This window comes from Pteronotus mesoamericanus, unplaced genomic scaffold (genome assembly GCF_021234165.1).
Source record: "Pteronotus mesoamericanus isolate MK-2021 breed Mesoamerican mustached bat unplaced genomic scaffold, CSHL_Meso_final contig_78, whole genome shotgun sequence".
Classification (NCBI taxonomy): Eukaryota; Metazoa; Chordata; class Mammalia; order Chiroptera; family Mormoopidae; genus Pteronotus; species Pteronotus mesoamericanus.
The window spans coordinates 9711894-9737964 of NW_026555258.1; the positions used below are offsets into that span (position 1 = coordinate 9711894).

The 26071-nt window shown below is 36.4% G+C and overlaps 1 protein-coding gene across 5 annotated transcripts in view; it reads left to right on the forward strand.

Annotated features, from left to right (window-relative positions):
• STRBP (spermatid perinuclear RNA binding protein) overlaps nucleotides 1–26071 on the forward strand; it is a 175428-nt gene that overhangs the window by 102043 nt on the left and 47314 nt on the right. For all 5 annotated transcript variants that reach the window (XM_054584407.1, XM_054584408.1, XM_054584409.1 and 2 more), the window contains 4 exons: nucleotides 6296–6463; nucleotides 10818–11038; nucleotides 15458–15623; nucleotides 25119–25263. In XM_054584407.1, the coding sequence (XP_054440382.1) occupies nucleotides 6461–6463; nucleotides 10818–11038; nucleotides 15458–15623; nucleotides 25119–25263 (535 nt within the window). In that variant the 5' untranslated portion in view covers nucleotides 6296–6460. The remainder of the gene's footprint in view (nucleotides 1–6295; nucleotides 6464–10817; nucleotides 11039–15457; nucleotides 15624–25118; nucleotides 25264–26071) is intronic.

Sequence of the window (26071 nt, forward strand, 5' to 3'; positions counted from 1 at the left end):
AGAATTTTAGAAGGGTCATCTATGTGGTTACTGAAATTACTAAGATAATGCCAGAAACAGAGGGGAACATGTGTTGGTGAGCTAAATAGTGAAGTCCTGAAGGAATGAGAGATGGTTTGAGGGATTAATCCAAGATGGGTAAAATAAGTCAAATAAATAGTACTGGAATTTGTGCTTATGGAGCAATGTCAGAAATTCCCTGTAAGTCACTGTGATGAGGACTGCCCTGGAAATATATGGGAAAAGATGGTGGTCTTTCAGATGAACTTTTTTAGATTCTGAAGTTATGGCACTCTCTAAGGAAAGATAAATCTAGAGTAGAATTCAGATTTTTATTGAGCCTCTCTTGAGTGCGGGGCATTGTACAAGGTGCCGTGGAGGTAAAGGTTAAGTTACTTCATTAAGGAGTTTATGATAAAAATAACTAAAACTGAGTAATAAAAATGTCATAAAGGAACTTGAAACAGTGCTGGATGGCTCAGAAGGAAGAAATAATATTAAGAGACCACTTAGGTAGTAGTCAAATAATAGGTAAAGCTTTCATGGAGGGATAGATTTGAGATGGACATCTAATGGCTAGAATAATGACAAATCTCTCTGGTAAGAAAAAGGTTGAACTTGAAGCTTAGCACATTGCAAGGCGTTTGTTCATGGAAGAGTCATCATTCCCATTTTGGCTGGAACTACAGTGGTCAGAGAACTGCCAGGGGAAAAAGTTACATTAGTTTTGTATTACGGGGAATTTCGGTGTCACAGATATCTGAGTGGAATGCCATTTGCTTAGATAATGAATGGAGTCATTGAGGTTTTTACCTGATGTTCTTAAGGTAAAGTTTTCCCCAAAGATGGCCTAAAGTGGGGATACACTCATAGGATAGCAGAGGATAAATTTCTGTAAATGGTAAAACTTGGCAAAACTACTTTACATGGTAATATGCAAGAATTCCAAATATAGGTATCTTTGAATCATAAATACCCTTAGTAAAACGACATCTAAAAATCAAGATGTGTACTCGTATGCTCTGCCCCTTTTCCTGTTCTTAATTCAAAGAGCTTGCCTCTTGTGTTTTCTTTATTTGGCTCTTACATTAGCCCAGTCTTAGTTTTCCTCCTGCCTCTCAGGCTCCTCCTTCTATGACTGTAGTTGTGTCTCTTCTGGCTTTTCCCATTCATCGGTACACCTACTTCTTTGGTGATCGGTGGCTTTCTTTACATGCTACCTATTTGCTGAAAAGTGCTAAATTTTTCCCTAATCCCTTTTAAACTATAGGTTCATATCTGGCTACCTACTTGGATATCTGATATCTCAAATTCAGCATGTCCAAAGTGGAATGCCTGATTTTAATTCCAAAACCTGCTCTCCTTCTACCTTCCCTAATGCAGTTGTTCAGGCCAAAAACATTGAAGTCACTCCTGATGCTTCCAGGTCACTCACACTGCACAGCCAATCTGCTAGGATGTCCTGTCATCTTACCTTCAGACTATATCCAGAACCTAATCACTAAGCTTCCTAAGTGGTGTCTTTTCTTCCACCCTTGCCCTCTCTGCTATGTATTTCAACATAGAAATCATAGTGACCTTTTAAAAATATTAGCCAAATATTTCTCTGCTTAAAACCCTTTAAGGACTCCCCTCTCACACAAAGTAAAAGCCACAGTCCTTATAGTGACCTCTTACATTAGGAGTTGACAAACTATGACCCATGGATCATATTTGGCCTACTGCCGGTTTTTATATGACCTGCAGGCTAAAATTGGTTTTTAAATGGTTAAAAAAAATGGACATTTTGTGAAATGAATGTTTTATGAAATTGATATTTCATTGCCTGTAAATAAAGTTTTTTAAAGTGTATTTTATGGATTATGCTCTTATACCTATCCTAACCCATTTTTTGCCCCCTTTTTTCCCCTCCTCCCCTCTGCCCAGTACCCCCATTCCCTCCAGCAGTCCTCCCCCTTAGCTCATGTCCATGGGTCGTACATGTGTGTTCTTTGGCTTCTCCATTTCCCATGCTATTCTTAACATATCCTTGTCTATTTTGTACCTCCAATTATGCTTCTTATTCCCTGTACCTTTTCCTTCCTCCATTCTCCACCATCCCCCTCTGCGCTGATAACCCTCCATGTGATCTCGATTTTTATCATTCTGTTCCTGTTCTAGTTATCTGCTTAGTTTGTTTTTGGTTTTTTAAATTGAGTTTGTTGTCATTTTATTGTTTGTAGTTTTGCGCTTCTTCTTTTTCTTAGTTAAGTGCCTTTAACATTTCATATAGTAAGGGCTTGGTGATGATGAACTACTTTAGCTTTACCTTGTCTGGGAAGCACTTTATCTGCTCTTCAATTCTAAATGATAGATTTGCTGGATAGAGTAATCTTGGATGTAGGTCCTTGCTTTTCATCACTTTGAATACTTCTTGCCAGTCCCTTCTTGCCTGCAAGGTTTTTTTGAGAAATCAGTTGATAGTCTTATGGGAACTCCTTTGTAGGTAACTTTCTTCTTTACTCTTGCTGCTTTTAAGATTCTCTCTATATCTTTAACCTTGACATTTTAATTATGGTGTGTCTTGGTGTGGCTCTCTTTGGGTCCAACTTGTTTGGGACTCTCTGAGCTTCCTGGACTTATCTGTCTATTTCCTTTGCTAGATTGGGGACGTTCTCTTTCATTATTTCTACAGATAAGTTTTCAATTTCTTTCTCTCTCTCCTCCTTCTGGCACCCCTATGATTCAGATGTTGGAACACTGAAAGTTGTCCCAGAGGTTTAGGAATATTTAAAGTTGTTCCAAAGCCTCACCTCATTTTTTTGAATTCTTGTTTCTTCTTTCTGTTCTGGTTGAATGCTTATTTATTCCTTTTGTTCCAAATGGTTGATTTGAGTCCCGGTTTCCTTCCCTTCACTTCACTGTTGGTTCCCTATATATTTTTCTTTGTTTCGCCTCGTATAGCCTTCACTTCTTCCTTTATATTGTGGCCATACTCAATAATTTCTCTGAGCATCCTTATCACCAGTGTTTTGAACTCTGCATCTGGTAAATTGGCTGGCTATCCCTGTGTTGCTTAGTTCTTTTTCTGGAGTTTTGGTCTGTCCTTTCACTTGGGCCATACTTCTTTGTCTCTCTAATCGCTCGGCTCGCCCTCCATTTCCATTCACTTCCCCCACTTCCCATAAACAACTGGTGCCCTTCTAGTTGCTGCCCTGGTGCTGATTCCCAGAGTGGGTGGGTTTGTGTACATTCTAGGACTCTGTGGGCCCTTTAAAGAGATTGTCCTGAGAGACTGGCATTTTCTTAACTGCCCTGGCCGCCACTGGTTTTTACTTAACTGGTAAGAGTACAGCTACTATTTTTCTAAGCTGTTTTTCATCTGTTTTGTTTCAGGTGTATAAACAAAACATCTAAACAAAACATCAGATGTTTGCCCATCTGAAACAAAACATTTTATTTGATACTTGAGGCTTTTCCTTCCTCCTGCAACCATTTATTGAGTATATACTATTTGGTAGATAATTTTAGGTATTTTTATAACCTGTCTCATTTAGTTTGAAGTAGATGCTATTCATCTCATTGAAAGATGAGAAAACTCTGGCTCAAAAAAGTAGAGCAACAAAGCTGGTACAGGCATACCTCAGATGCTGCAAATTCAGTTCCAAACCACCACAGTAAAGTGCATGTGCAATAAAGCAAGTCATGATCTTATTGCTGGTGGATTGTCTTGCCTTCAGTTTGTAAAAAAGGCAACATCTGTCAAGAATAAAGGGAGGTGCAGTAAAATGAGGTATGTCTGTACTTGAATCTAGGCATGTCTGACTCCAAAGCCCATGTGTGTTGCTATATGACCTTTGTAATTACATAGCCATATTTTTTTAAATAAAGTTTATTCTCTAACAGATGTGACTGCCTTTAGAGCAAAAATATTATCAAAAGAGATTGTGTAGCTTTGAATCTAGGCTCTACTGTATACTTTGCTTTGTGATTTTAATTAGGTTATATAACCTCTTTATGCTCCAATTTCCTTCATGTGTTAGACAGTCATTGAGATTGTTAAAAGGATTAAATGAGGTAATGTATGAAAAGCTCTTAGAACAGTGTCTGGTACAGAATAGGAATTCCGAAAGTGTTAGCTATTAATAGTGGAATAGATAAAGGAAACTGAGACCAAAGTAAATTAAGTGATTTTCTGAGTCATAAAATTTTCCAAGGTCACAATAACTATTAAAGGGCAAAGATGAGGGTTTTTTAAATTAGAAAACCAGAATTTTGTCCATTTTTTAAAATAGAAACTTTTAAAAGTGTTGCAGTTTCTTCCTTTCTGCTTACAGTCTACTGTATATAATTTAACATTTCTTCTCTGATTGATACAGGCCTTGTTTCTGATTAGTTGTGGGACCTTCATATTTCTGATTGTAGTTCATTTGTAAATTGAGGGGTAGGTGGAATTGGGTCAGGTAATTTCAAAGTTCCTTTTACAGCACCAACAGAATATGATTCTGAGGTACCTTGCTTTTATCATGAATTACTTAGACTGCACTATGCTGTAACACCCTGAAGTTGCCAGAGGTTCTTCATGCATGTGTAGGTGGTTACCCTGTGTGCTAAGTGACTGAAGAGTGCTTTTATATTGGCCATCCGCAGTTTATCTGCCATGTCAGTTCTTTCTTAGCATTCTTCCTGCTTTTCCAGCTTTCAGTCTACTTTCTTAGTATGTTGATTTATTGCTTTTACCTTTTTTCAGAGTGAAGCTTGTGAACTTTGTTTTCAGTTCTCAACTGGACGCATAGTGATCTTTTTTGGTTGCTGGATTCACAGCTAAATATTGAGTGGTTAAATCCCCTAGAATGGAGTAGGGTTAGGAATGGGAAATACCAGACTCTAAATTGTGTAGTATGATCTTTTTACAGAGGGTATATAACTTCAGTGACAAAAGAATCTTTGAGATGTCTCTTACCATGGGATCAAGTTTTAATTTCTTTGTTGTGTCACAAAGCATCCTGTGAGTTGCAGCCTGTGTGCATTCCGCTTTATCTTGATGTGATATGTGCATATAATCAAATAAAGTTCCACTTGTTAGTTCAGTTATGTAACCTTTTTGTTTGTTTTAGTCAAGCTTCACTAGCTTGTTTCCGGTGGATTTTGTAAAGCAGAGTCAGGGAAGCTGGTTACAGGATATGAATAGTTTTACATGTAGGTCACAGCTGAGTATCATTTGATTATAATCATGGGTCTTTTTTCGTTTGCAGTATTTGGGAGAGTTGAATGTCACACCTGTAACTTTCCTGGTCCCAAAAATAAAGGATTTTTTTTTCTTTAAGGGAGTAACTGGACAGTATTAGGAACTTGTTACAAACAGCAACAACAAAAGAGTAAGAGAAATTCTTTATTTAAAGGAAATTTAAAGAAAAGATACTGAAATGAAGAGAAAGCTGTTCTTTGTGAGTTTATGTAATTCTGTGGTGTGTAAATTACTCCTGATAGCCATATAGTTAAAGCATGCGTTCTATTTTGGCAGTAACTTAAAAAAAATATATATAAGGACTTCATCGAAGCTCAGAAGAGTTTATGTTTATCTGGAATAAAATTTCATAAAGATGGAACAAAGGGGTGATGAGACCTGGGCAGAAATATACAGTGGGATCCTGGACAGAGTCATCCATGGGTAATGAAGTTAGGACCTAGCAGATATTCAGGAGTCTGACATAACGGCAAATAATCGGTTGAGGGAGAAGTAGGATCTCTCAGGAGTGTTAGGGGAACCGAGTCAAAAAAGCATTTTGAACTTTAGGCCTAAAAATCATTAAAGATTTTTTAGGCCTAAAAAATCATGTATGTTTCTCATACAGTGTGCTGTCTGGTGGTGATATCAAATTGAAAAGCCTGATGGTTACAATCAATGGCGGTGTTACATTTTGAGGAATCTCATCCACTTTTTGGGTAGATCTGATTAATGCCAATTTCCAATAGAAAAACTCTGAAGGTTAATCACAAAATTGTTGCTGACAATAGTAGTATTACTTTTTCAGATGGTGATACTGTGTTTGTAAAGTATTTATCTCACTGGGAGCAAGTCAGCCAGCTGCTAGCAGGTACCAGGAGGGGTTAACTTTTCTGGCCATACCACTAGGCTCTTTCTTGGGCCCAGGTCTTCAAAGACCGTGTTAACTTTTTGTTTGAAATGCATTAGTTTTTCATTGTAAATATTTTTTCTTTTTAGTTAATAACATGTTTATAGGCTCCACACTCAGATATGAAACTAATTGTAAATAAGCATTTTTGAAAAGTTGTTTTTCTTTTTCTCTTGCAGGTGTAGTCCAGGGAGCAGTCTTCAAACATCTTCGCTGTGTTGACTCGGAGCTGTCAGGGGACTCAGGCTTATGAGGAGGTACTGTCACACAGGACAGTGTCCAGTGAAGACGACAAGAAAGAGGGGAAAGGATCGGAAAAAGAAGCTAAAACACTGTAGAAAACCATGGTAGGTTATTGTTTATGTTTCACAATTAAGTTACAAAAGATTCTAAAAGTTTAAAATTAGAAGTGTTAACAGTGAGGGCAAGTGAATAACAGCGGTGTTAATTTTTGGCTCTAGTGCATCAATATAAAAAAGACACTCTACTGTGTAGGCAAAGCAGATGAGTTCAGATTTATTATCTTTAAACCACGAGATGGAGCCCCATGAGCCTACAGGCCATAAATTATTAAATACAAATGAGGGACTGCTCATAAATACTATTTTCTAATAAAACTGGCATTAACAAACTGATACAAATGGCTAATGTGACCTTGAACTTGAAATTGTGTAATTTTCTTTGATTTTCTGCCTGAAGTTCAGTTTTTCCCACCATAGAAATTAAATATTCTGAACCAACCCTTTAACTAGTGATATGAATGGTACAGGACTTTATAAAATGTGTATTTAACTTGAAAAGCCACCTTTTCCCACATGCTTTTTTATTTTAATGTATTTTAATAGCAAACTTACAGGGACAGCACAGAAGACAGGCAGCATTAAAAACATACTTGCATGTAGGACTACTCAGAAAAGTATAGTGGATGGATGGAATCTACTGTATGATAAAAATGCTACAATCACCATTTAGTTGCCATCAGTAAGAGATTTACTTGTCCAAACCCTGGCATTGTCCAGAAAAATGTTAACAGGTTTATTTATATTGTTATAAAGTTGAACTGCTACAACTTGTTCACTGAAACATCTTGACTTGCATTAATGCTTTATGTCTCCTCATTTATATTAAAAAAAATTCACACACAAATGAAAATGGAGAAACTGCCAATACCTGATTTTTGTCCCGTTTTCCATTTGCAATCATATACTTAAGTACCGTTTGATCTCATGGGGAAAAAAAAATAACGTTCAAAACTACCAATAGCAAGAAGAGACTTTTTAAAAAAATTTTTTTAAAGAATGAAATGTTTCTCATCATAGTGGATACTTAAGCATGTTCTCCACATATGCAGTGTGCTAGCAGTACGTCCTTTGGCATGGATAGCACACTGGTGGTTGTCTTCAAAAAGGCCAACAAGATAGGCTTCACTTGCCTCCTGCAAAGCACCAGTAGCTAAACTCTGGAAGCGCAGATCTGTTTTGAAATCCTGAGCAGTTTCTTGGACCAGACGCCGGAAGGGAAGTTTGCGAATCAGAATTTTAGTGGACTTCTGATAACGTCTAATTTCACAAAGTGCCACTGTACAAGGCCTGTAATGATGAGGTTTCTTCATTCCTCCAGTAGAGGGCGCACTCTTGTGAGCAGCTTTGGTACCAGTTGCATCCTTGGTGCTTTACAAATGGTCAGTTTGTGGGCAGTCTGCTTTGTCCGAGCCATGGTATAGAGAACTCTTTTCTTGCCCTCTTCTCTTTCCACTGGAGCTTGGTGAGCTGGAGGAGTCACTGGCGTTAGAGAGTGACGGCAGCTGCTAATACTCCCACATGTTTTTAAAGTAATAAGGGTTGTGTGTTAAGTGTATTGGGGGCATTGAACCGAATATCAGGAAAATCTTGCTTTTTGTGGATGGTTCATACTTTAGAATTTGAGATGGTAGATGAGGTCATAACCTGGGGTGCTTAGTTTTTTAATTTGTAAAATGTGCTGAATTTTTTCCCGTAGAATGTTTTGTTCCAGGAGGATGTTGTGTGAATTTTTTCTCTTAGTATAAGTGGGGAAAAAAGGCTTAAAAAAGATAAATGGGAGAAAAAGCAAAAGAAAAATTTAATCATTAATATGTATAAATATGTTGTTTAGTAAGTCTGATGGTGTTTCTTTAAGTGTTATTTGATTTAAAAAAATGTTCTAGGAATTATACTTAGTTGAATTGCTCTTTAGAGAAGAAATTCCAGTATTTTACTTTTGTATGGTGGGGAAAAATGTTAGCTTGGGATTTTCTCTGTCACTGACTGGTTTTATGGTGAGATGTAAAAAAATGACACTGACGTGTGTTTCCTCTCATGTGACTTATTCGACACTTCAGCTCATTTATCTATTATATCCTTCATATTCTTACAATTTAAAGAAATGCTTTATATATATATATATATAAAAAAACTGGTCATAGTTGATGGAAATTTCTTTTCTAGTTTATTTTTAATTTAACTTAGATTTTCTGGTAGAAATTTTGTGTTTCTATGTAATTTAATTGGTTGGTAGATTTTTTTAGTTTCTCCTATTGTTAGATCTCAAATTTGAATGGGAACTTTCTGTTTCTGCATAGTTCTTACAATTTAATTTTTTATTACTTTAAAGAAATCTATATTTGGAGCTTATTTGGGTAAATAAGATTGCCTTCCAATTGCTGTTATACTGTTTATTTACTTCTTCCTTTCACCACTACTTTATGATGCTTGTCCTGCCACATTCAGTTGACTCTGGATTTAACATTGGCAGCCTGTGTTATTTGTGAGAAAGATTCCAAGGGTTTGTGTTACACAGCAATCTGTAATTTTACTATGGTGAGGTCAGTGTGCAGGACTGAGTAATTTAACTAAGTAATTTAATAACTCATTGTAAAACTAAATGACAGAGAAAGCCTCAAATTAATATTTTTTCCCCTATCATTGAGAACTAAAATATATTAGTAAAATTTCTCCTCTAAGGACCAAGTCAGCAAAGTTATAATCTCTAGGACAACCTAGCAGCTCTCATTCGTTATATGACTTTTTTGTTTTCTTGTTACTTATTTTGGGGTATATCTCATGAAGTAATTAAAAAGTTTGTTTCTTTGTGGCAAAAGACTCCAGTTGGGAAATTGGTTGTGGACTTTGAGTAAGAAAGAAATCTAGACAAGATGATTTTTACCTAGAAAAGAAAGCTTTTTGATTGCTTTTAGTCTTTTTTTATGTAATAATTCAGGGATTCAAAGGATTACTTACCTTCTAAGTTGTAGTTTGCTTCATTTTATAGGGAACAGTTATATTGTGGTATTAGTTTGTTAGTGTTCAAATTCCTATGATTTTAAAAATATTTTTAAAATTTACTTTTTGGATATTTTTTATTGCTTTTTTCTATTACTATTTAGTCCCCTTATGTGATTTTTAAAATTTTGACATTCAAACAAAAGCCAAACAAAAAATACTAACAAAAATTGTGAATATTTTGTTTTGTGGTAAAGACTTTAAAACAAGTATTTACCATCTGCTACTGTGCATAATTTCATATAAATAAAGACACTGTAGCCACCCTTTAAATAAAATACTTTGGCTTTATGAAAACTCAGCAAGCTGTCCTTGTTCATTTTGCTTTGTACTGGTACGAGTGTGTTCATGGTAATTGTAAATTTGGAAATATTCAAAGTTTTTTGATGTGTGTGACTCATGAGTGTGAAGGATCTCCTCTATTATATTTTCATGAAATTCATTCTGTTTCTAGGCTTTAATTTCCATCATTGATTTTTGGGCCAGCATGTCGTTTTAATAATTGTTTTTTAAAATTTTTGATATTTTGTTTTAGCATAATTGTACCACCCATCCATCTTTGAAGAATATTTCTTACTGATTTTTTCCCCCTCAAATGAGCTTTAAAATTGTTTTTTGAGTATTAAGTAAATCTATGCTGAGTATATTTTCATTGAGAATGTAATACTTTTGTAAATCAGTTTGGGAAGTTGATTCTTTTGCAGTACAGGGTGGGGCAAACATAGGTTGACATTTGGAATTTAATTTTGTATTAATATTTATTATTGTATTATTTTCCATATGAAAAACTGTAAATCTACTTTTGCCCCACCCTGTATGTATTTCTTCATTCTGGAATTTGAAATGTCCCCTATTGATCTTTTTTAAAAACTAAAGTCTTGCACCAAACTTTTAAATATTGGATAGTAAACAGTATCCTAATGTGTCTATAGTTTTTCTTGTGTTTACACATAATGTATTTTTGTGTTATTACTGTATTATGAAATCTCAGTTTTTCAAGGTGCACAAATCTCCAACAGTTTGGAAAGGAGAGACTGGGTATCATGAGTCACCATCATGCATTTCCAGATGCTCCCTTAAAGCTAGGAAGTACCTGTTTCATGCAGATGATGTGTGATGTGGGTGACCTTTTTTGAAATTGTATTCAAAATACATATTGAGATAAAAGATAGCATATACATAATACTGAGTGTAACCTGGATGAACCTAACCAAACATGAATGAAAAATCTCTAATTTTCTGGTGTGTTAGGAAGAATGGGATTTTACTTCTTATTCCTGAGCAATGTTTTACTATTTCAACATTAATTATTTCACAGTGGTTTGACAATTAATGCTATGACCTGACCTCAAATAACAAGTTTTTAAAATTGAAGTAATTGTTGTCTTTATCCTTCTGACAGAGATCTATTAGATCTTTTGCCAATGATGATCGCCATGTGATGGTGAAACATTCAACAATCTATCCATCTCCTGAGGAACTTGAAGCTGTTCAGAATATGGTATCTACTGTTGAATGTGCTCTTAAACATGTCTCAGATTGGCTGGATGAAACAAATAAAGGAACAAAAACAGAGGGTGAGACAGAAGTGAAGAAGGATGAGGCCATGGACAGCTATTCCAAGTGAGTGTGGCCTGACCTTGGTGGTGGTTTACTGTAGTGCCCAGAAAAGCCCAGGGTCCCATCCCACTGGGTTACGTTTGGTATATGGTGTTCTTTGGGTTTTCTCATTTATATGACTGTAAACAAGGAAACACATGTTTGTGGAATTTTTCTGAGTTAAATTTGAAAGGAAAACAAGAAAGGAATAGTGATGAGACCAGCAAGAGAAGGACTTGGGCAGAATGCTTTTTGAGAGTGCCCCAAGCCCTTTAAAATCTTCTCTTTTTGGAGGTTATGATATGTCATGTGTCTCATGTTTTGATTCGGCTTCCTAAATTCGGACACAAATACCAGTGTTTTGGTTTCTGGGGAAATCATAAAATGTCATTTTTATCAGGTATTTTAAAATCCTGGTGTAGAGGAAAGAGTGCAGGAAAATTGATTCCCAGGATCCAGCAGTGTCTTCCATATAGTAAATGCTCGTTGGATATTTGTAGAATGCAAGAAGGCCTGCTGGAAGCCAGACCCTTCAACAGTTATAGCAGAGTATTCTCAATACTGTAAAAATAGTAAGAGATAAATGCGATGAAGCTGGTGATAACTGGCATCCAATCATGGAATTTTTTTATGCTGTGCTAAGCTTTGAGTTACTGTTTGGAGCGACGTCATTATGATTGGAATAAGTGTATGGTTGACTGTGAGAAGTGAAGCTCTTTTCATACAGAAGTATGAATAGAATTAAGAACAGTATTTGGCTAAAACTTATAAATTGAGTATATTGGTTAAAATTTTTTCCCAGCTTTAATTCTAAATCAGTGTGTAAGTAGTAGATAACAGTAGGAAAGCATTGATAAATTGATTTCCTCACAGAAAGATAGTGTAACCTTTTCATTTTCAGATGAAAGATAATTGGTATCAGTTTTCAGTGGAAGAACATAATTCCTTGACTTTGTTAATGGTTTACAGGTAATATATACATTGTATCTAGTCGTAGTCTTGTCAGCCTCTAGGTTTTTGTCAGTAATTCAGTTTTTCTCACATATTACGGCTTTAAAACAGACACTGTCAAATTTTGGGGTTCATGTTAACTAGTAATATTATCTAACAATCTAGTTCTGTATATCCCAGTCTCTGCGTAAGTTACATCTTCACACACTACATAATTACATTGCATTTTGGAATGTGTTTATACCTTTTAAAACTTTTTTAAAATTGTAAAATATATACCATAAGATTTACCATTTTTACCCTTTTTACGAGGTTTTCTTTTTTAGAGGAGTTCTTGCCTTTTTAACACATCTTTTTTTTGTTCTTATGGCTGGGTCGACCTTTGGAAAGTGCTCCAATAGACTTTTGCTTTGCTGGATCAGGTCACTGTGTTTTAAAGGTTTTTAAAAGAGAATGTGCTCCATAGATTCATTTGGATTTTTAAATATAGCTTTCTGTGTGAATGCTCTTGATTGTCTGTTAAGTCTTTCCATGTCGAATAGTCACGGGTTGAGAGGACTTGTCTGTGATTCTTCCCACATAGTAGAACACAAGTTGTGCAGAATGATTGTGTCCTTATTTTATGTAAACCAGAGGCATGCACATCTCCCAAGAACAAAGCTGTGTTTGATAATAGACACATACTGTGCTCCTGGTATAGTTGAGTACTACAGAGGGCACAAAATGGGGGAGGGCTAGGTGATAGTTATTAAGCACCTTCTATTGTCAGGCAGCTTTTATTTTACCTTTTTACAATCTGACTTAAAAGTCAAGTTGCACAAGGTCCCACTATTTGTATTATTAGGAATATTAGGATTCTCTTCTTAATTTTAAGTAATTTCGTATATTTGGGTTGCTTGCTTTACAATACCTTCTATATTCAAATTCATTATTCAACTTCAGGACTGAATTAGGACTTAGTTTCTCTGCTCAGTCATGCTGTCTTCTACATGAGAAGATCAGGTATATCATAATTATGATACAGAATTTAAGTGATCTAATAATGGCTAGTTAATAATAGCTATCATTTATTGAGTGCCAATTATTTTCCACATCACTGTACAATAAATCTACTAGTCTCTGTTATTATTACCCACCTCCTCTGCCCCCATTTTACTTATGAAATTTCCACTGCTTCAGATTTGCTTAAAAAAGAAATGACTTGGAATCATTAACAAACTTTAACTTGCTTAGGGTCACTGAATATGTGTGGTGGAGCCAGGATTCATATTTAAGTCTGTTGATTGCAGATAGTTTTCTTAGCTGCTTTGCCTCAATTTCCTGTGACTCAAATGTGATACTACAGACTAGGGGAGAGAGTATATGCTGCTTTTGGGGATCAGAAAAAAACTTTATGAAGGAGGTAGCATTTGCAGTTGATTTAGAAGATGGGTAGGGCCTTGGCACAGATAGTGAAAGTAGAAGAAAAAAATGTCAGCAACGATCAAGGTGTGAGAAAGTATAGGGACTGTTGGAGGATTAACAGCTAGAATTTTTTGAGCTGTTAATATGCCAGGCTCATTATTTACATTAAATTAAATGATATTCTCAGTACAAGTCTGAGTGGAAGGTATTATTTCTCTTTTACAAATGGGAAAGCAGGCTCAAAGAGCCAAGTAACTTGTAATTTGTCCAATGTTACACAGTAAGTAGCAGAGTCAGGGTTCAAATGAGGAAGTCATATTGTCTTTTAAATTGCCTCTCAATATGCCAAGTGTCTAACAGTTCATTGGGACACCAGGAAAGTAGCAAGGAAAGTGCCGTTTGTGCAGTGCTTCTGGAAGATTATTCTGGTTGCAGGATACTCTCTACAGCAGATTAGAGATGGCAGAGGTTATTCTATAAGGCCAATGAAAGGAGGTTATTGAGGTACTATAACAACCTGAAAAGAAACTAGTTTGAAGGCAGTGGTTCAAAGGTGATTATGGAGGGGGAATTTATAAACTATTATTAGATTTGGAAGAATGAGAATATGAAAGGACAGGGATACAGAAGAAAAATAAAAAATGAATGGCTGTGTTCTTAAATAATTCCCTGCTTTTGGGTCACTTGCTTTAAAGTGCTTTTTATTTTTTTGTATACTTTTACCATTTTTAAACTTTTTTTTATTAGTTTCCTTAATGAATCCTCTAAGGTGTACCAGGCACTGAACCAGTGACTGGATTATTTATAATTGACAGTCGTGTTTCCATTACCACAATTTGTTTTCTCTCCTTTCTCTGGTTTATTATTCACTCTGCTGACTTTTGCCCAACTCTGCTGATTCTTTGCCTTCAGCTAGGATGACCTTCTTTCTGTCTACCATGGACTGAAGTCAGACTTTCAGGTTGCTTTGTTTGACCTTTCTAATTTAGACTTCTCCGTCTTCTGTACTTTGGATGCAACCATAATATTGTAGAGAACCTGAGTATTGTGGTCAAACCAACTTGAGTTTGAATCCAGGCTTTGCCATTTTACTCTCTCTCTGTGAACTTGAACAATTAATTAGCTTTTCTGAGATTCACATTTCTTGTCTTTACAGTGAAGGCTTGTTTTAGTTTAAGGTTAAATGAGAATTGTAGCATGCAGTTTGTTCTCGGATGTTACTTTCTTCTTTCCCTTTTAAGCAGGTTTACCTCTTTTGTATTTAACCATAGTGTAAGCCTCAGAAACAGGAGTGAATGGATCTCCTTTAGTATGTTTTCCATACTCAAACATTTGCTACTTGTTGAACAACTGCTCATCTTAGTCATGTTTTCACTGTGATTATGGAAAGTGAACCAGTAGAAACTTAAAATCAAGGATAGAGGCTATCATTGTTCTCTGCAGCACTCACGACTTGAGTGTTTTTTTTCTTTTCATTACGGCTGGGTTCCAAATGCATATACTGGCAGATTATCTTTGGTCTTTTCTTTCCTCAGCTCTTTGCTTTTTATCACATTATTCTGCTTTCCCCATAAACTTTGTGGATTCATAGAATGATCCAACTAGAAGGGATGCGCTTAGGCTTATCTACCTGATAGCCACAGGCACTTGTAGATAACAAATCAGAAGGTACCACCACTAGGAGTAGAGTCCAGGGCTTTCAGATTTTCAGCCTGATGCTTTCTTAATATACCATGATGTTCATGTTTCTTACAAATTCTTTAATTACCAATAAAAAGATAATAGGAATTTTTTTTTAATTTGAAAAAGTGTTTAAGGAGATGCAGTATTTTTGGATTTTCCTGAGCAATATAGATTTAATGAAGACTTTTTAAATTTGTAATCTGCAGTATGCTCCCTGTTGATTCCTTGTGGTAGAAAAATATTTTATGAACCTTAAATCAGAGGCTTAATTTTATGGAATTTTGTATATCTGGATTTATATGCTTTCTTATCAATTTATGTGGCTATGCAGGAAGCCAAGTTATGATTAAGTTTCAGTGTGGGAAATGGGCTGTAAAAGTAATCATTCAGACTTTTATTTTTTAGGGATCAAGGTGGTCGGACATTGTGTGGTGTAATGAGGATTGGCCTGGTTGCAAAGGGCTTGCTGATTAAAGATGATATGGACTTGGAGCTGGTTTTAATGTGCAAAGACAAACCCACAGAGACCCTGTTGAATACAGTCAAAGATAATCTTCCTATTCAGATTCAGGTGAGTACAGTTTAATTACACCTCTAGGAGAATTTGTAAAAACATGAAAATTGGTAGTGATTTTGAATTCAATAACAAGAAATTGGTAATAATAAAGGGTAGAGACAAAAGGAGCTCTGCTACTCTGGGTCAGTGACTGACCTATCGCATGTAAAGCAAATTTCTGGTGATTAGTACTCTGGATATATTTATCAAAATTAAGATGGCTATTAAGGTACAGTCTTAAATTTTCAAGTGTATCTTGCTCAGAGTCTTCTTGTTTTCTGGACCAGGTCTCTCAGCATTGTGAAACGCTGGGAAGGGTCGGTATAATGTAGAAAAGAATTGAAGGATCAGAAAAAGCCCACTGGGACTTTAAATGATTTATAAGGAAACCATTTTACCACAGGCAAGGAAAAAAAAGCCTAGAGAACTGGAGACTGGCATAGATGATGACTTTTAATATTTTTTTTTTCAGATTTTATATATTTACTTTTAGAGAGAGAAGAAGGGAGGGAGAGAAACATTGATTGGTTGCCTTCTGCATGCCCCCAGCCAGGCATCTGGCCCACAACCCAGGCATGTGCCCTGACCGGGAGTTGAACCAGCGACCTTTTGGTTTGCAGGATGACACCCAATCCACTGAGCCACACCAGTCAGGGTGATAACTTTCAATAATAAAGACTCTGTTAATTTAACAGTCACTCATGCATCTATTAACGGAAAGTCACTGTTAATTCCTTGTTTCCAAACCTTTTTCACGTGGTGATACATTTAGAAAATTTTAATGTTAGCATGGTTCCTGGAGGATTCAGTTGAAGGCTGGAAGCTCCTCAGGGCTGAGGCAGGTCTAGGACTGGCTGTGCCAGCCTGCTCCGAGGACCAGTTGCATCACTAATTGGGAAGCTGTGATTATCTTTCAGTTTCAAATGTGTTATCTGTGGTATCATTAGATTGTAGCTTTATGATGATGATTTTATATCAGTTACTCCTTATGTCCATGTCAGGTAAATAGATATCAGTCCACAAGGTCCAAACTTTGAGTTGTTGAATGTTCTGTTTTCTTTGTTGGTTTTTTTTTAATTTGTATTTTACTAAAAAGTTTCCTTTTTTTCCAAGTAATAGGAATTTTAAACTTGTTTTTATTAGCTTTGTTGGATCATTTTCTTTCATTTTTACCAACTGATTGTCAGAACCATCCTTTCTGTTTTTTTAATCTAGCATTAAAAAAAAAATCCTCACCTGAGAATATTTTTATTGATTTACTGAGACAGGATGGAAGGGGGGAGGTGAGGGGCGGGGAGAGAGAGACAGACAGATAGACTAAAGAGAAATGTCGATCGGTTGCCTCTGGTATGCTTTCAGAACAGGGATCAAACCTGCAACCTAGGTGTATGCCCTGAGTGGGGATCGAATTGCAGCTTTTTGGTGTACAGGGTGACGTCTCAACTAACTGAGCCACCTGGCCAGGGCTTATCTAGTATTCTTGACAGTCATATTGTGTTACTTGTTGACACATACCCCTATGTTAATTTTTGGAGCATCTATTTTACTTTATCATTCTGTGTTAGATCTTAAGGTGTGGTTTTTAAAAGATTTTATTTATTTTCAGAGAGGAGGGAAGGAAGGGAGAAAGAGGGAGAGAAATATGATATGCGAGAGAAACATCAGTTGGTTGTCTCTTGCCCACCCCCAACTGGGAGTGCCTTGTCTGGGAATTGAACTGGTGTTCTTTTGGTTTGCAGGCTGGCATTCAATCCACTGAACTACATCAGCTAAGATACAGTTTTTTTTAGTTGATTGAACAAACATTTGGCTTTTCTACTTTTCATTCTGATAAAGTGTTTCTGGTCTTTCTTAAGGTTAAATTTCTTCCTTCCTCTGTTCTTTCCTCCCTCCCTCCTTCACCTGAGGATATGTTTTATTGACTGAGAGAGAGAGAGAGAGAGAGAGAGAGAGAGAGAGAGAGAAACATTGATTAGTTGCCTCCCGTACATGCCCTGACCAAGAATCGAACCCAGAACCTAGGTGTATGTGCCCTCACTAGGAATCAAACTCACAACTTTTTGTATATGGGATGATGCTCCAACCAGCTGAGCCTCCCAGCCAGGGTAAGGGATAAATCTCTTTAAAAAATTTTTTAAGGCCTTTTGTGATCATTTAGAGAGGGAAAGTGGTAAGCAACATGGAGTACAATGAAGTTTTAAGAAACAGCTCATGAATGGGTTCTGGCTAACTGTATTTTTGTTATTAGAATGTTAATAAAATTCATCTTGTTTCCATTATTTTTTTTTTAATGCTTTAAAGTTTAATCTGTATTTCTGTTTTTGGTATAGTGGACATTGTAACTCTTAAATCTATAAAAAAGAAATCAAATGGTTGGATATTAGAGGTTTTTTCAACCATCTCATCTCCCTTTCTGTTCCCTTTAGTGAGTCTTACTTCTTTTTTTAAAATATATTTTATTGATTATGCTATCATAGTTGTCCCAATTTCTTCCCCTTTGCGCCCCTCAACCCAGTGTCCCCATGCCCTCCAGCAAACCTCCCCACTTAATTCATGTCTATGGGTTGTGTATGTAAGTTCTTTGGCTGTCCATTTCCTATACTGTTTTTAACACCTCCCTGTCTATTTTGTACCTACCAATTTGTACTTTTTAATCCCTGCACCTTTTCCCCCATTCTCTCACTGCCCCCTCCCAACTGATAACCCTCCAAATTATCTCTATATCTATGGTTCTGTTCCTGATCCTCCTGTTCACTTAGTTTGTTTTTTAGGTTCAATTGTTGATAATTGTGAATTTCTTGCCATTTTAATGTTTATAATTTTGATCTTTTTGTTATATAATTCCTTTAGCATTTCATATAATAATGACTTGATGATGATGAACTCCTTTAGTTTTATCTTCTCTGGGAAGCACTTTATCTTCTGTCCTTCCCTTCTAAATGATAGCTTTGCTGGATAGAGCAATCTAGGTTGTAGGTCCTTGCTGTTCATCACTTTGAATACTTCTTGCCAGCCCCTTCTTGCCTGCACAGTTTCTTTTGAGAAATCAGCAATAATCTTATGGGAACTCCTTTGTAGGTAACTATCTGCTCTTCTCTTGCTGCTTTTACAATTGTCTTTATCTTTAACCTTTGTCATTTTAATAATGATATATCTTGATGTGGTCCTCTTTGGGCCCATCTTGTTTGGGACTCTCTGTGTTTCCTAGACTTGTATGTCTGTTTCCTTCACCAGATTAAGGAAGTTTTCTTTCATTATTTTTTCAAATAAGTTTTCAATTTCTTGCTCTTCCTCTTCTTCTGGCACCCCAGTGATTCAGATGTTGGTACGTTTGAAGATGCCTCAGAGGCTCCTTAGCCTATCCTCCTTTTTTCAAATTCCTTTTTATTCTTGTTGTTCTGCATGGCTGTTTTTTGTTTTCATATGTTCAGAATTGTTGATTTGATTCTTAGCTTCATCCCCTTCACTGTTGGTACCCTGTAGATTTTTCTTTTTTCTTTTTTAAATCATGTTTGTTCTATGACAGTTGTGTCAATTTTTGCCCTTTTACCTCCCTTGACCCATCCCACCCCTTCCCCCGCTCCCACAGTCACTTCCCACTCTATTGTCCATGTCCATGGGTCATTCATACCTGTTCTTTGTCTAGTCCCTTCCCCTTCTTTCCACCATTATCCTCCTTCCCCATCTGCTCTGATCACTTTTCAGTCTGCTCCATGTTTCCATGCCTGTGGTTTATTTTGTTCCTTAAGTTTATTTTGTTGAATAGATTCCACTTATAGGTGAGATCATATGGTATTTGTCTTTTACCAACTGGCTCATTTCACTTAGCATAATTTCCAGTTCCATCAGTGTTGTTGCAAAAGGTAGTTCCTTCCTTCCTTCCTTCCTTCCTTCCTTCCTTCCTTCCTTCCTTCCTTCCTTCCTCTCCCTCCCTTCCAGATTGATAAATAAAATCTTTATTTTTAAAATGTCAAAATCCATTATAAAATATTTAAAAATTTATAAAGTCTCAGCAATTAAAACAGCATGACACCAGCACAGAAATAATCAAGTAGATCAGTGAAATAAAATGAGCATTCTCGACACAAATATATTTATGTCTAACAATGTAGTATACAAGTAAATTGGTATTCTAAATCAGTGGGGAAAATAAGGCTCATTCAACAAATAAGGTTCATGGACCACTATTACTTGAAATAAAACAAATATAGAGGCCTATTTCACACATTATACAAACAGTACTCAGGTGAGTTAAAAGTCAATATGTAATATCTAAGGAGTTTTAGGAGAAAACACACAATATTTTTCTTACCGTGAAGTAAAATATTCAAGCCTAGAAACTATAAAGTAAAATATTGACAATATGACTATATTAAACACTTAATACTATATAGTAATATACATATGAAAAATTAAAGGACAAGTAATAGAATAGGGAAGTATTTGTAACATCAGAAAAAGGGTTAATAGGTTTTTGTTTTTTAGGGAAAAAGTTCTATAAACATTTAATCAAAAAATAGATAAAGAACACCAAAAAGTCATTTTAAGCTTTTTAAAAACAATAGAAATAGGCAAGAAATATACAAAAACAGGTTTTGTTTTAACAAATAATAAAGTAGCAATTAAAATAACACATCATTGTCACAATCAGATTAATAAGTATTAAAAATATTGGTAATACCAAGTATTGGTGACTGTGAAAGGAAGTAGGTATTCAAAAACTCTTTTTCTTCATATTCTTAAAGCAGTCCTTTAGCATATCTTGCAATGCTGGTTTGGTGGAGATGTATTCTTTTAGCCTTCTTTTGTCTGGGAAACTCCTTATTTCACATTCCATTTTAATTGAGAGCCTTGCTGGGTAGAGCAGTCTTGGTTGCAGGCCTTTGCTTTCCATGACCTGGAATACTTTGCTATTCCCTTCTGGCTTGTAGCGTTTCTGTTGAGAAGTCAGTTGCTAGCCATATAAGGGAACCAGGGCTTCCTTATATGTTACTACCTATTTCTCCCTTGCTGCCTTTATGATTCTCTGTCTTTGATATTTGCCATTTTAATGATGATGTGTCCTGGCATGGGCCTCATTGGGTTCCTCTTGTATGGGACCCTCTGTGCTTCCTGGACTTGTGTGACTTTTTCTCTCCTCAAATCAAGGATGTTTTCCATCATTACTTTTCCAATAGCTTCTCTATCCCTTGCTCCTCTTCTCCTTCTGGTATCCCTATTATATGGATATTACTATGTTTCAGGTTATCCTGCATTTCCCTAAATGCCTCTTCATTCTTTTTGAGTCTTTTTTCATTTTCTTGCTCTTTCTGGGAGCTTCTTTCCACCTTATTCTCCAGCTTGCTGATTCGATCGTCAGCTTCATCCAGCCTGCTTTGGATTCCTTCTACTGTGTTCTTCAATTCAGAAATTGTATTCCTCATTTCCTCTTGCTTCTTATTGGTAATTTCTATGTCCTTTTTCATGCTGCTGTAGTTTCCAGTATGTTCCTCATAGTTTTCCTGTAGTTTTTTTGTACTTCTCTCTGAGCTCATTGACTGTCTTTAGAATGCTGTTTTGAACTCATTATCTAATAGTTTACTTGCCTCCATTTCATTTAGTTCTCTTTCTTTGGATTCTCATTTCTCTTCTATTTGGGGGTGTTTTTTTTTTTTGTCTTCTCATCATTTGTGAGACTCTTCTTTTTGCTTCTGCTTCTTAAATTCATCTGTCTTGATTTCCTAACTTGTCTGTCTGAGGTTATAAGGCTCCTCTCTCACTATTGTTCAATTGTTTTTTCCAGGTGATTTCTCCACAATTTAGTTGTAATTCCAGATTGATCCTGGGAGGAGGTCAGTGTGACTTCCATTCACTCTTCCGCCATCTTGATTTTTCAGTTCCCTGTAGATTTTTCTTTATTTCACTTAATGTAAACCTTCATTTTTGCCTGGGTCTTTTTTATGCTGTTGAAGTACACAATGAGTTCCTTGAGTATCCTGATAACCAATTTAGAACTCTGCATCTGATAGGTTGCTTATCTCCATTTCGTTTAGTTCTTTTTCTGGAGTTTTGTTCTGTTCTTTCATTTGTGCTATATTTCTTTGTCTTCTTAATTTGGCAGCCTTCCTGGGTTTGTTCCTGTGTCTTAGGCAGAGCTGCTTTGACACCCTGTCTCAGTAGCATGGCCTATTGTAGAAAAGTACACCTGTAAGTTGTATGGGGCAGAGGCTTATTAGGTAATTGCAAGGATGGGGCAACCCGTGTTACCACTCTCTTGCTCTGCATGGGGGGCAGGCTCAGAGACAGTGCCACTTCCTGGCCTCTGGAACTTTGCGTGGTAGGAAGCTGTCTCCCAGCACGTGCTCTTTTGGTGGTCACTTGAATTTCTCCCTGTATGCCACTGGAGCCCTTTCTGCTGTTTCCCTGGTGCTGAACCCCAGAGCGGGGTGAGTCTGTGTAATGTGTAAGTCCTAAGTCCGTCATGGGTCCTTTAAGAGGCGTCTCTTGAGAATCCCACAGTTTCTTCCACCATCCCAGTCCCCACTGGTTTTTACAACCAGAAGTTACAGGGACTTACATTCCTGGCCCTGGAACCCTGATCTGGGTGGTCTGGTCTGGGGCTGGTATCCCTCACTCCTGAGGTGTCCCTCCCAATTCTTATCCACCACACATAGATGCGGAATCACCCGCTCCACGTCTCTGCGCCTCTGCACCACTCCCCATCTCCGGTCTTCTCCATGTCTGCGTCTCAGCCCCTCCTACCTGTCTGGGAGAGTGTGGCTTCTTTAACTCCTTGGTTGTCAGGCTTCCATAGAGCTCGATTTTCTGATGATTCTGGATGACATTTGTTTGTAGTGTAGTTGTAATTTTCTTTTTTAAAGATTTTATTTATTTACTTACAGGGAGGGGGAAGGGAGGGACTAAGAGAAGGAAAGAAAACATCAGTATGTGAGAGATCGATCAGTTGTGTCTCGCACACCTCCAACCGGGGACACCTGGCCTGCAACTCAGGCCTATGCCCTAACTGAGAATCAAACCAGTGACCTTTCAGTTCGTAAGCCATCGCTCAGTCCACTGAGCCACACCAGCCAAAGCTGTAGTTGTAATTTTTGCTACAGGTGAGGCAGTTTTACCTTTACCTCCATCTTGACCGGAAGTCTAAAATGTGAGCCTTCTTTCTTATGAGACTGGTCATATTCCCCATGTGTCAGAGTGGAAAAGGGGTTGACAGCCAGTGCTGTAATAAATCAAAGTTCTTATTCTTAAAATCTGTCACATTTCTCCAGTATTGAAGATATAGGAGACTGGGCTAACCTTCAGTCTTCATAAACAGAGCTTTCTCTGTGCAGACCACAACTGTGTGAACTCGGCACCCCCCCCCGCCCCGCCGAGTGAGGGTCTTTATTTCTGGGCACCAAAGTTTTAAAATGCTCTTGTCGAGCTAGCAAGTGTTCAAGGGAGAGATGCAGGAGAGAGTGCAGGCTGTGTAAACCAGTTCAGACTTAAAGAGATTGGGGCTTTTTAGGCAAAAGAAGACTAAATGAGACATAAATAGGTCATTGAAGGGCTTCTTGGAGAAAGTAAAAGAGGCCTGAACTCTTAAGACCAATAATAGAAGTTATGAGAAACATTTCAGTTTAATATAGCCAATAAAGTTACCAACAGTGAAACCAGCTGCTTTGTGTGATTGTTAGATCCATTACCATTTGGGTAACTTGGGTAAAGTTACCCAAATAAAACAGGGATCTAATTAGAGATTCATCTCATTAAATTGTATACATGTACACACACATATACCCAAATATATACATGCAAGTACACACACATTATTATTATTACTAATCATATTCCAGAAAATTATTCTAAGGATGATTTTCTACTTTTACTCTCTGCTTCCCCGTTGTTTTCTTGCTGTTTATGTGGAAAACCAATCTCTGATATGATCTTATTTTCTTATGAGTTTAAAAATCTTTTTTCTTTTTGGTCCTCGCCAGGTGGGTCATTTGGTTGGAGCATTATCGTGTATACCAAAAGGTTGCAGGTTCATTTCCCCATCAGGGCACATACCTAGGTTGTAGGTTCTATCTCCTGTTGGAGCAAGTATGGGAGGCAACTGGTGGATATTTTTCTCTCACACAATGTTTAACTCTTCTCTGTCTCTCTCTCCCCCTCTCTCCCTTCTTTTCTCTCTAAAAATTAAAGATATCTTTGGGTGAGGATTTAAAAGAAAAAAGAAAAAAAATTTTTGAGCATTTACCATAGCAAAACTTTTCAGTTATCTAAGTACCTTAATTTATTGAGGTTGTATTGTACCTTTTCTCTACATATTCTTTTATAGGGCAATTGTAGAACTTTCTTGAGCAAGGGAGGAGAAGGATGATCAAAACCAGAAGTTACCTATTATTTTAGTCCCAAACTCACTATATGTTTATTACTTTGGATGTGTCTTATTGTGATCTGCATGCATAATTGAAAAATTTAGTGCCCTGCCCATGTGGTTCAGTTGGTTGGAGCGTTGTCTTATACACCAAAAGGTTGTGAGTTCCATCCACAATCAGGGTACATACCTAGGTTGTGGGTTTGGTCTGTGGTTGGGGCTCGAATGGGAGGCAACTGATGGATGTTTCTCTCTCACACTGAGATATCTCCCTCTCTCTCTCTCTTTCTCTTTCTTGCCACTGCCCCCCGCCCGCCGCTTTCCTTTCTCTCTCCAATCAATAAACATATCCTCTGGTGAGAATAAAAAAAAATTAGTTTGGTTCATTCTCTGATGGACATCTTTTATGCTCTTATAGTGGGAAAGTGAATGTGAGCAGTTTTGTGCTTTTTCTCTATATTCTAGTTTTGCCCTTAAATTGTGTGTAGTTGTATGTTGAAAGAAGCAATGTACATTTCCCTGTGGGTATCAGGTGACTTACCCTGTAATGATACGTCTCACTGTAATGATCTCTGAGACCATCGTTAGAGAACTGAAGTTACTTGTTTATAACTAATTTTTTTGCTAGTGAGTGACTATGCACAGATTCTCTTTTATTCATTCTTATTTGATTCTTTTTAGAAATTTACATAATACTATGTAAAAGTTTACAAAATCGTAAGTTTATAAGTCCTTAGTAAATAGGAGTTCCTTTTTAGGCTTTCCTGTCAACAAAGGTACTGGTTTAGAGACCATTTCCAACAATTTATTTTTCTATAATAGTTCTCTGTAATAATTTAAAGTACAGTAATTTACTTTTTATCATGTAATGATGCTGTTGGTATTTTACTTTCAGATATTTGAAAGAATGAATTTAAATACTCTTACAATTTTATAGGGAGTTGACATTATGGTTGCTTTTTGAGGGATGGAGAAAGGATTTGCTGATAGTTGGGAAGAGAGAGAATTGTTATCTCTAAAGAACTAGTTAATGACTTTATGTACTCTGGCACCACATTTCTACTAATAACACTTGAAAACTAAGGGACAGTTGTTCGTTTTTTGAAATTTTAATCTAATTAATTGGGTGTTTTTGAAATCTTGGTGACTTTCAGAAACTCACGGAAGAGAAATATGAAGTGGAACAATGTGTGGATGAGGCATCTATTATAATTCGGAATACAAAAGAGCCCACGCTAACTTTGAAGGTGATACTTACTTCCCCTCTAATTAGGGATGAATTGGAGAAGAAGGACGGAGGTACATACACATAAATATTTGTTTTGTTTTTGTTCGTGGAGGACCAATTGAATGCTATGTTAACTGTGCTTTATAGATTTAAGAAGTAACTGTCTTCATTTATCTTACGCCATTTGTAGTATTTTAAACACCTTTGTTTCTACATAAATCACTGTATTTTGCAAAAATGTATATATTTGAAGTATAAAGTATGTTAATTCAAAAACCTGTGCTTACCATGTTGGGCTTAATTCTAACTTTTATTCTATTTTGGTGTTCTGTTTTACTTTGCCTAGTATTACATTGTTATTCCTATCATTAAACCAATTCTATATAGTTTGGATATTAGGTGTGATTTTAGGATTAAATGTGGACCAAAACAGAATTTTTTAAATTTATTCAGTTATTATTCAGATTACTCATTTGTACATTGTTCTTGACATCTAATAACTACACATAACCTTATAAGATTTGTGCTTTACCTAATTGCCCATGTGTAAATATGTTTGTAATATAAGAGATCTAAATTGAGTGATTGAATTTTTAAAATAAAAAATCTTTATTAAGTTATTTTTCTAGGAGATTTGTGATCCTGTTAACATTTTGAATATGATGTATGTGGGAATCATACCTTAAATTAACTTTCTTCTGAAGTTAAAAAGAATTCCTTTATGGCAATGTCATCCTTGTAAAAATAGTGTGAGAAACCAATTCAGTTTTGAGAAGTAATGATGGAGCTGAGCTTCTTTTTCTGATGTTTTTATCCTGTCACATTAGCTTGTTTCTGCCTTTCAGTTCTGTCCCTAGAAACTTGCCATGTGATGTTTCT